Source organism: Triticum dicoccoides, chromosome 5A (genome assembly GCF_002162155.2).
Source record: "Triticum dicoccoides isolate Atlit2015 ecotype Zavitan chromosome 5A, WEW_v2.0, whole genome shotgun sequence".
Taxonomy (NCBI): Eukaryota; Viridiplantae; Streptophyta; class Magnoliopsida; order Poales; family Poaceae; genus Triticum; species Triticum dicoccoides.
The window spans coordinates 587,134,376-587,145,290 of record NC_041388.1 but is presented as its reverse complement, the minus strand read 5'-3'; the positions used below and the strand labels follow the sequence as shown (position 1 = coordinate 587,145,290).

The window sequence follows — 10,915 nt, the reverse complement described above, 5'->3', positions numbered from 1 at the left end:
TGAAACTATGGGTTGCAATCGTTATGCTACTATATATATTGTTTTGTTTCGTGCTATTATTTGTGGATTGCTATGGTTTGTTTTTGCTTATTATTCGTGTATTGCTATGGGTTGCTACGGGCTCGGGTTTCTACACCCCAATCACCACACCCAAACCATGGACATGCAACTAGGAGCCCCATGCAAACCCACTATGGACATGGGTGCAACTAGGAAATGCAAACTAATTTACTTCGGGCACTTCATGCAAGCATGCAACTCATTTAGTTCATGGAACCGTAGACATGCATAAAAACAATTAACATTTAGTTTTAGTGCATCAAAAAGTGATCCATCACAAAATTTAGTGCAAGAAAAAGGCCAAAATAAAAGGACAAGTAACATTTCATTGGGCCCCATTTTATTTGCCGAAGTTAGAGGTGGGCTGATGCCCTTATGCGGGTGGGCTGGTCTTGGGCATGGTTATTTTCTCAGGGCCCATTTTCTCACGGCCCAACATCTATTCGGCAGCCCAGTTTTGTTTTTTTTACTAGAAACTGAATTTGGGTGTGTACTTTGTTAACGGAAGAACAAAAACAGAGGAAACAGAGCATGAACACTGAATAGGGCCCCCTGAGAATATCATTACAATAATTCAAGCAAGTTTTGCTTCACACTAATTCAAATTCATCTAACAAATGGTCCCTGGCTAACTCAAACTACTGGGCACCCCTGAAACTAGTTGACACACTAACTGAAACTCTAACAAATTCTAGCGATTGATGAACATCAAGTAAAATAAACCCATAGCAATGAGACAACCATAAAATGCTCCAGCCATCATATTTGCTTGCTGCTTCAAATCGATCAGATGCTTTAGTTGCTTGCCAATTTTCTTCAATTCACACTTCAGTTCTGCACTGTGCATCATCGGATCGGCTCTGTCTGCCAAATTGGGGGCTTGTTCCACGGCAAGCCGCCCCCAAAATTGAGCTCTTGGGTTCCGGTTGATCCCTCCAATTTCAACCTTTCAACATAGTCATCGAGCCACTCAAAATGCCCACATTTTTTCAGAACCTGAAAAACAGGGGGGCGGAGGCGCATGAATCCTAGATCCACCACCCAGATCCACCGCCCTAATTCGAGGAAAAAAAGAAAGAAAACGGGAGAAATTAGACCATAGGATTGGTCAAGAACACAGATCTAACCTGCCCCGGCTGTGGCTTGCTCAAGCATTTCACAAACTCGCGCCCACAGTTTCCATTTTCTTCCCTCACACAAGTCAAACGCTTCAGAGGCTCCATGCGCGGGCAATTGGGGCATCTTGTCAACGGTAGTGGACCATACTGTGTCCATGATTGGCGGGAGGCCAAAGTCGAGCTAGACATCACTCGCCGGCGGCGCGCTTCGTTGCCGGAGCAGAGGAAGAAGAAGGTGGGAAAGGAAAGGGGCAGGGCAAGCAATGGAGGGCGGGGGGTGGGGTGGGCTGGCTCGGGCTCGTGGCTGGCTCTGCTCGGGGCACGCTGATGAGCACGGGCATGCTTGCGTGGATAAGTTGTGGGTCCCACCCGCATGCGAGTAACTGCTAGGTCCCGCGTGTCATAACTCGAATCGCTAACCCCTCGTGTTTTTCATTTCATGGTTAAACAGAGCCATGTCGCATTGGAGCTATTGTTTGCTTCTAAAACGTCACATCACAACCATTCATTTCAACAACGTCGCACTCCTTCCAATTCGCATGAAAAACGTCGCACAGGAGCTATTGACCCGGTGTTTCCTGGTACGCCTTCCTACTCTTTTTCTCTTTTTTTTTCTCTTTTGAATGGGCATGAATCTCAGCTCGTTTCAGCAGCCATGGCAGGCCTGGCGATGTGAGTTTCTTTCGTGGGGAAGAAGATGCTGTGTTTTGCCTTTCGGTTTGCATTTTTTTCGCTCCTAAACGAGACGACCAAAATTCGGTCATTTTAAAAATATCGGTAAAATCTTGGACGAAATTACAAAACCAAAATTTGAATTTTAAATGAAATTTAACAAAAAATTGGCAGAAATTCGTCCGAAATTTTTGAAAACGAGCAGAGAAAAAATATGATAGTCGAACAACACTGAGGAATACGTTTAAAAACTATGCATCAGGTCAACATCATCATCAGTTCCAAAAGAAAAAGATTGAAACATGGACAGGGAGAGGTGCTTCAGAGTTGAGGAGGAGTTGCCGATGGATTCAGCCGCAGCGCGCAGCATGCAGCCCGCACAGATCGGCAGCAGGGGCTGGGTCGCCGGGAAGGCGCGAACGGGGCAGGAGCAGCAGGCTCGAGCGGGGAGGCAGGCCGTGACGAGCGGAGGAGCCGCATCTGGGGCGTAGCGCCGCCGCCGCACACACATGTCGAGCAGGAGATCGTGATTTGTCTAGGGTTAGGGCGTTTGGTTCGATCCTTTTATATTGGGCAAAGCGTGCAGAGGCTCCATAAGTTGGATTGGGCCAAAAAGAGTACAAACTGGGCCAAAAAATTTGGCCGGTACAGACATTTACCGGGCCCAGGCGAGATGGACGGAATTCGGCCGAAAATCAAAACACAGAGAAGATGTCATGGGGCAGTTGGGGTGGAGGGAGGGAGGGTCCTGGGCCAGCTGTAGGAAGGAATGACTCGGGGGAGGTGCACGTGATCCCCAAGTCCAGATGCCCGCGCGCCGGGGGACGCGTGGTTAGTGAAGGGCGCGTGACTATGTAGCATGGGCGGCGTGGGATGGGTACTTTCCTTTTCTGGCCGAAGGGGACCAGGTGCTTTCCTATTTTGGCCGGCCGCTCGGGAACGCTAGCAGGACAATGCGTGCTCGCTAGACGTGTCCCAATAAGTAATGTTGGATCTCCATCCTACGATTGGGCCATGGACAGACCAGCCGAAGAGTCCAGTGCTTTCTCAATCTAGTCCTTCCCTCGGTTTCACCGATACATCACCCAAAACCATAGCCGTCGCCGCCGCCCCCCTCCACTTCCGGAGCCACCCAAACCGACCACTAGACACCATGCCGACCTCCTCGCATGTCGTCGGCAACGGCCTCCCCTCCGGATCCGCATCCTCCATCATATCCGGGGTCGTGAGAGGCTACCACTTGCTGAAGATCGTCGGCTACTCAGGCACCAAGGAGATCCCCAATGGCGAGGGGATCGAATCTTGCCTGTTCCGGGTGGGAGGCTGCACATGGAATGTACGTTACTATCCCAACGGGTTAAGATCTGAGTACAGTGATTACATAGGCCTTTGTCTCTTCTTGAATGATACAGTCGCCGGCGAGGTCGAGACTGTGAAGGAAAAATTCATGTTCGGCTTACTTGACCAACATGGGAAGCCGGTGCCATCATATACCGGTACTTCCGACACCAGGGAATTTTCTGTGCATAAAGGTCATGGGTTTGGCGGATTTATGAAAAGGGTTCAATTGGAGGAATCCGAGCATCTCAAGGATGATTCCTTCACGGTCAAGGTCGATGTCACTATCATGAGCGAGTTCCATACGCAGGAGACGCCATCTATCCTGGTGCCACCTTCTGATTTGCACCGGCACTTAGGGGTTCTTCTGTCGAGCAAGGCAGGCGTCAATGTCAAATTCCAAGTTGGTGGGGAGACATTCTCGGCGCACCGATTGGTGCTTGCGGCACGGTCTCCTGTCTTTAGAGCAGAGTTCTTTGGCCAGACGAGGGAGGGAACCACCACTGAGGCCATACGCGTACATGACATGGAGGCACCAGTGTTCAGTGCTCTGCTTACTTTCATGTACACGGATGCATTGCCGGATATGAAGCAAGAAGAAGAATATGCCTTGGCTCAGCATCTGCTTGTTGCGGTAGACAAGTACAACCTGGAGAGGCTGAAGCTTATTTGTGAAGATAAGCTGTGCAATCGTATCGATACGAGCTCCGTGGTGACTATCTTGGCATTGGCCGAGCAGCATCAGTGCCATGAGCTTAAGGCAGCATGCTTGGTGTTCCTCAGCTCGCCGACGAATCTGGGTGCGGCCATGGAGTCTGAAGGTTTCGAGTTTTTAACCAAGAGCTGCTCTGGTGTTATTAAGGATCTCCTCAAGTCCCAGGTTGCTGCTAGTATACTTTGGAAAAGAAAATCTAGGGCATGAACATGAGGTTACAGTCCTGCATATCGTCATTTGCAATCATCCGTCCAGAAACTGACTACAGACCCTGCAGGCTATCTTATACGCATTAGTGCTTTTGATGTGTAGTCTTGATCTCACAAGGATGTGATGTATGGTGGTTCGACAAGCTATGCGCGAAGCAAAACCGTATGTGCTAATTAGTGAACATTTAGTTCAGAACTTGTAAGCCTTTCAATTAGTTGCCCTGTACATTGTGCCGCTGTGAGCATTGCGCTGCTTCCTGAGTTCATGCACCCCTTGTTCAGTATAGGGCACTTCTTATTTAGCAGGTTCAGATAGACCATGACTTGTTGAAATGCTGGGTTGGGATCCAGTGAAAAAGCATTGGTCTTGTCAGGTTTTCAATTTTTTTATGGCTGCAGTTTGTACTTGATGATTTTGGACATGGTAGTGGCTGCTAAGGTAGTGATCTGAGGAATGTTTTGAAGTTTAGTCTCGAGTATTATTATACAAGCTTATGATGTCATTTTGTTGCTGTTTCAGATTTGTAACCAGAAGCTGTTTTGTTCTGTCTTATACATCTGAAGTTGTTGTTTTCGGATTAAAGATCAAATAGTTGCAAATTTCATTAAATTGATAATTAAGTGTACATCCAAAAGTAAAAAGGGTTCAACTGTTTACTTGCCAAGATGTCAGTACTTGTGCAGAAGTTCATTTTCGATAACCTTGTGATTGTAATAAACACATCGCTTGGTAGTTTGCATATTCACTGGCTCATTACATGCTCATCTTTCTGGTAGAATAGAACTTAATTTCCCTTTGCTTCCTAAAGCTGGATCATTTCTTAGTTCTGGGACTGTCTGTCTGTTGTCACTTTACTCATTGGTTGCTGGAATCTTTGGTATGAACACACCTTATGGCTTATGCTGTAATGACGACCATGGACACGTCTTTAAATGGGTGAATGACAGTACTTGACAGTAACATGCTTTGTATAGTAATTGCATATTATGAAGTATTGTACTGTAACAATTTGTGTTCCTCATCTAGCATGTGGTTCTTGTACCAGGGCTATCTGTGCCATCAGGTTCTTCTCTTCTCTAGTGTGCTGCCTATACTCTGCACAAGGATCTCATCACTGGGTCCTGAGTTTTGACTAGCTGGAATAACCGCATTACTCGCTTCCCTCAACTGTAAATTTTAAGCTAGAGCATCAACTTTGCGGATGATTCATCTCTTGTGCCAATTTTGTTTTTCAGGGAATTGTGCCAAATTCAATAGCATGTTTTTTTCCTCTTGAGGGAACTATTTTGGAGAAAATCCAGGACGAACCATTTATATATGCTTGAAAACGCAAAAACAGAGTTTCTTAAAAGGAACGAGAAAGCTATACTAACTGCACAGGCCAACTTGAACAGGAGAGGCAAGATTGGCAAACATAGTTCCCCGAGTGGTGTTGGAGCAGCAGTTGGACTGGACCAAAGCATCAAAGTCATCATCACAACGAGAAATTCGCCGCGGAAAACCTAAACTATATGCGGAGGCATTCGAGCAGCGCCTGGACCAACGCATCAAAGTCATCTGCGAAGCGACATAATACCACCGAGATAAGCTCATCTTCATTGAGGAAAACCTTTGCGTTGCGATGCTTCTAGATAAACCAAACTATATACGGAGATAAGAACCGTAAAGCATAGTACTTCACAAAAAGGAGGTCCTCCGAAAGATCTATAGTCGACAATCCTTTTGGGATAGTCTACAAGGGCTCTCCGCCTCCCGCGTCGTCCCCGCGAGCGACCGGGGGGAAACCCTAGGGCGTCATCGGCCGGGCCCCCTCCCCTCGTCTTCCTCCCTCGCCGCTGCCTGTTCGCACCGGCTGACGAAGCCCGTTTGGTGTTGGCGGCGGCGGGGCCTCGTCTCACCCTGCTCGGGCTGCGGCGGCGCGGGATGCCTGGCTCGGACAGAGGCGCTGCTCTTTCGAGGGGCGCGGCGGCGTGGCAGCTTGGTCCGGCGGGGGGGCTGTTGGTCCGGGGTGGCGGCGTGGAGGGCCTCGCGGTGGTGGGCGCACCCGTGGCGGCGGCGGATCTGACGCGGCGGCGACGGTGCATGTGGTTGCGGGCGGGCCGGTTTCCGGCCAGATCCGACTGGATTTGTCGCCGGGGACCCGGCTGGTGGCGCAGGGCAGCAGCCGGGGCTCGTCCTGGTCGCGGATTCGGGAGGGAACGGCGGCGGTTGCCGGCCTGCTCCTTGGATCTGGCACAGGGCCGTCGGCAGGGGGCTCGGAGCAGTCCCTTGGGATCCTGGCATGGATGCGGGCTGCCACAGCGTGGTGGTAGCCCACGGCGGTGGTCGGGGTCGTCTCACGGCGGCGGCCGGATTTTCTCGGCGTCGACCGGTTGGTGAGCGCCCTTGTTGACCTTCGATTCCTCTCCTTGTCGTTTAGGCACTACCTTCATCAAAGGGTCGGCCCTCCCCTAGTTGCGATTCATCGCTCGTCTCGCGCCCGGCAGCAGGACCGACCTCGTCTCGCGCCCGGTAGCAGGACATGACTCATCTCACGCCTGGCAGCAGGACCGGACCCGTCTCGCGCCCAGCAGCAGGACCGGACCCGTCTCGTGCCCGGCAGTAGGACCGAGCTCGTCTCGCGCCCGACGGCAGGATGGGCCGACGGAGGCTAGTTTTGGCCGGCCTCGTGAGTCTCGGCACTAGGGGCAACTTAGGAGTGCTAAAGGCGGGGCCTTTCCTCTCGTCTCTTTGGTGGGGGTAGCGGTGGGTGGCGGGTGAGGTGGCATCGAGGTCTTGGATGCCGGGGCGGCGGCCCTGATGGTGGTGTCGCGGTGCTCTTGGGCGGAGCCCGGGGCTTGGTGCTGCCCGGTGACCATGGTCGTGTGGGCGGCATGGTCACCGGGGTGTGGCGTTCGGTAGTGGTGAGTATTGGCCGGGGTGAAGACCTGTTCTTTCTTCGGAAGGACCAGCGGCGGCGAATCTCGTTCCCTTTCTGAAGGCGTCGTCGCGGCACTCATTGCCCGTCGTGTTGCTCCAGGGGAAACTCTGATCCTTAGGTCGGGCGGTGGCGGCGCTCTGGTGTCGTTTTCTTCTTGAAGACGCCGCCTTGAAGCTCACGGTTCGTCGTATGCGACTTCATCTCTTCGCGGTGACATGTTCATGGTCGAGGACCTAGCTTCTCTTGTAGTGTTTGGGATGGTGTTGCTGCGCTCAGCGCCTATGTATCTTGCATCGGGTGTGTGCGTGTGTTGTGGCGTGCGTTTGTATCGGTTTGTTGTTGGTCAGTGCTTTATATATATAAGGGGGCGAAAGCCTTTTTGGGTAAAGATCTATAGTCGTGCTGCAGTTGGTCACATTTGAATGAAGAGCGGGTCGGACCGAACCTGCAGCCAAAACAGAAGAATGGACGGACAATGATGAAGACGATGCTCGGTAGTTTCAAAAAAGCACATAACGGACATGCGTCAGAAGAGGTCATTCGTATCGTCAAACCGCGTCGGTTAGTATGGAACTGGGGATGATGAAAAGGAAGAATAAATACTCCTAGAAGATGGCGTCGTATCAAGTGCATCCGGCTATGTGTTTGCATCCATGCATCCATCAACGCTGGCCATCCAACTTAAATACTGCGCTTGATGTAACACACCCCTTAATTTTGCAAAAACATGCCCGCCTCCATCCAGTTATAGTCTGGTGATTTTTCCAAAAACCCCTCAGCCGTGGTCCGGTTTACCGATTCCCTACTACACAATCCTTTTCTCAATGACGATTGCAACCAGTATCAGCGGCGGCACGGACGGAACGCATCTGCTTTGTCGATCGCCGGAATTGAACGCATATCTTTGGATGGTCGCCGCGACGGCGAGGATGGACTGCAACTCCCAGCCCCTAATCGATATGGCAGGCATATTCTGCTCGTGCGATGCGCCGCAACCGATCACCATGGCAGCAGTTAGGGATGGTGCGTCTGATTCAACAACAATGGATGAACTCCCAGCATCGTCCATAAATCAACATTGAGATTGCCTCCCAATCTAGCCACCAAGAAACTCACCTCACTTGCTCAGTTATTTTTGTGGAAAATGCTACCAACGCAGAACAGCAACGGAACAACACGACAGATGGAGGTTCAGGTAATACATAAAAAGAACTAAATGTTTTCTGTACATTATACATGTGTATTTGCTCTCTGGAATCTGGACGACTCATTATGTAAATGTAGGTGCAGCTGAACTGCTGAAGGCAACAATAGGTTGCAAACTCTAATGATTGAGGAAGAATTTGCTACGCCAAAAAAGAAAGCCAGCATTCTTCTATTTGTGAGTTTAATAAACTTTCCTTGACCATGCCATTTTTCAGTTTAGAGATTTATGCATAATGGTGATTATTGTGATTCTATCTTTCAGTGCTGGTCTTTTAAACCAAGATGCGACGAGAAATTGAAGCCTAAAGTGGGGAGGACATTTGAAGGGCTTGAGACCGTGGAGGAGTTATACAAGTCATATAGACATCATGTGTGTTTTGGAGCTCGTGTTGGACAGCAGAAAAAGTTGAACAATGTGGTGGTTAGGAGAAAGCCAGATGATGTTCCGTGATGGCCCTTAGTCTGTTAATATACATGAATTTAAACGAGTTATTAGTGTCGATTTCTTTGATGTACTGGATTCTCGTAATGGTTGGAATTATGTGTTTTGTCAAACTGTCTTCCTCTTATTTTCTCTGACTTATGTGTATTGAATGGAGTGTGGCAAGCAGCAATAGCACCAGTACATTATGTCACATAAACCTGAAGCATGCTCTGTTTTTCTCATACAAATAATCAACAACTATCACCCAAGAGAAATACAAGTCGAAGAAACTTTGTCATCCTGTGAGCGGTCATCCTTTTATTCAATTGTATAACAGTACCATCAATTCATCATTTGTTTGGCTGTTAGTTGCTAAAATAGTACCATCGTCGCTGTCGCGGCGACCGTTCGATAAGATGCGTTCTGTTCCAGTGGCATATGAATCACACAAGGAACAACTCAGTTTGCAAACCCACATCAACCTCAACAATAGAATTCACCAGAAGAAATTAAACAATCGTTTTGTTCAAAAAAATTCAGTCAACAACACCTTCACAATCACTTCTTGTTTGTAAGCTTCCAGGTCCGGAAGCTTGCAGCAACAGCAACATGTTCTTGTTTGTGAATATGCGAAAGAAAAGTAGTAACGTGGTCAGAAGGAATGCAGAAGCAGCAGGTGATATTATGCCATGCTTCAGCTGTGGCAGATTGTGTACTACAAAACACCTCAAACCACCGGGAACTCGGCAATAAGAAATTTGTTTATTACTGAATTTTTCATTCACAACAAGCTACAGTCACTTGTCTCGGAAGTCTGAACTCACAAGCTACAATAATATGCAAGTAGTAGATACATTCACCTTCTTGAGCTCTGATAAATACTGACCAACGATATACAATTCAATTTATAACTGACCAACGATATACAATTCAATTCTATACTTTGAAGCCACACGCAATTCACTAAAGACCAATTGCAATGGATAAGCTCACAAGCTACAATCTGTAGGTATACAAGGGGTTGCTGAGTTGTGCTCTCTGCCAACAGGTTTGTTGTAAGCAGGACGCCGTAGTGATGGTGTGCAGGTTGCGTCCGGCGGCGGACTCGGCGTCAGGGACCGGCAAGATGACGGGTGGGCACGGAGGTAGGCCAAACATGGTGGATCTCGCCGCGGGCGTCAAAAGGATCACCGGGGCCATGGAGTCGTTTGAGGCGGAAGACCGCAGAGGCTGGCCAAGCCAGACAAGCGCGTCCACCGTTCAAGGGATAACCGGACCATGGATCCGTTTGAGGCAGACGAGCGCAGTGGTAGGCCAAGCGCGGCTGCCATCGAAGGATTCACCAGGGCGCCGCCATGGAGTGATTGGAGGAGAGGATCCAGATTAAGAAACTTCTATTTTGGCAAAGGCCTGCTTCTGCCGAGGGGCTATTAGCAAATTAGCAAGAGCTGTTGCGGGCGTATTCTTGCAAATTAGTGTTGCTTTTGATTCCATGCGTCAGATGTTGATCGGCCGGTCGAGGAGTCGAGGGATACACGGATGCACGAACTATACCGGATGCATATGATACGACGCCATCATGCAACTAGTGGACTAGTGGCGTGCGTATTCACAATAATTTTGTCTAATTTGATAATTACTCTTAAAAGTCTCAACATCATTTATAAGTGAGACAAGAGATCCTTTCTCCTCACAATTTAGCTCGGAGCCATAACTGTAATATGTCTTGTCTACAACCTTTCGAGTATTTTTTGAAGAAAGTAAATAAGCTGTCAATTATCAATAAGCAAGTTTAATAGGGCTGAACACCAAATATTTTTAAATAAATAATATAAATTACTTAACAAATTTGTTTGACAAACTCACATAGAGGTAGAACTGGAAGCATATCCACATTCAGCCAAATGTCGATATTATCTTCAATATCATCTTAAGGACGAATATCGAAGTTTATTTGCATATTTCCCTAAAATCTATAGGCCTTGCACAGAGCTTCCCAATTTGAGCAACCAAAATGTGAGGATATATAAGCAGGAGGAACCGATGGAAGTGCATGTGAACTGTCACTGCGAGGAGAAATTACGACCAGAGCACCTTCTAATTACTGTTGTATATATATATACTGTATGAGCACATGCACACAGTTTCCTTAGCAAGGAAATTGAAACTTTTGGCGGAGAAACACCTCGTCCAATAGATGGATTTATCGTCTCGATTCAACCACATAATGGATCAATAGATGATTACCCTTC

At 48.5% G+C, this 10,915-nt stretch overlaps 1 protein-coding gene and 1 long non-coding RNA gene across 2 annotated transcripts; both read left to right on the top strand.

Annotated features, from left to right (window-relative positions):
• The first annotated feature begins 2,970 nt into the window (after window positions 1-2,970).
• Window positions 2,971-4,452, top strand: LOC119297979 (BTB/POZ and MATH domain-containing protein 1-like). The gene is made up of 2 exons (XM_037575544.1): window positions 2,971-3,389; window positions 3,483-4,452. The coding sequence occupies exons 1-2, from the start codon at window positions 3,004-3,006 to the stop codon at window positions 4,108-4,110; spliced, it is 1,014 nt and encodes a 337-aa protein (XP_037431441.1). The 5' UTR covers window positions 2,971-3,003; the 3' UTR covers window positions 4,111-4,452.
• A 3,477-nt stretch (window positions 4,453-7,929) lies between these two features.
• Window positions 7,930-8,659, top strand: LOC119297978. The gene is made up of 3 exons (XR_005145778.1): window positions 7,930-8,228; window positions 8,318-8,414; window positions 8,502-8,659. It is a non-coding gene; the product is annotated as an uncharacterized LOC119297978 (long non-coding RNA).
• The last annotated feature ends 2,256 nt before the right edge of the window (window positions 8,660-10,915 follow it).

Bases quoted from the DNA above. Each gene is read 5' to 3' on its own strand.
- LOC119297979 (XM_037575544.1), top strand. From the start codon at position 3,004: ATGCCGACCTCCTCGCATGTCGTCGGCAACGGCCTCCCCTCCGGATCC. The intron at 3,390-3,482 runs GTTTGGCGGATT...CACTATCATGAG, and splicing joins TCTGTGCATAAAGGTCATGG to CGAGTTCCATACGCAGGAGA.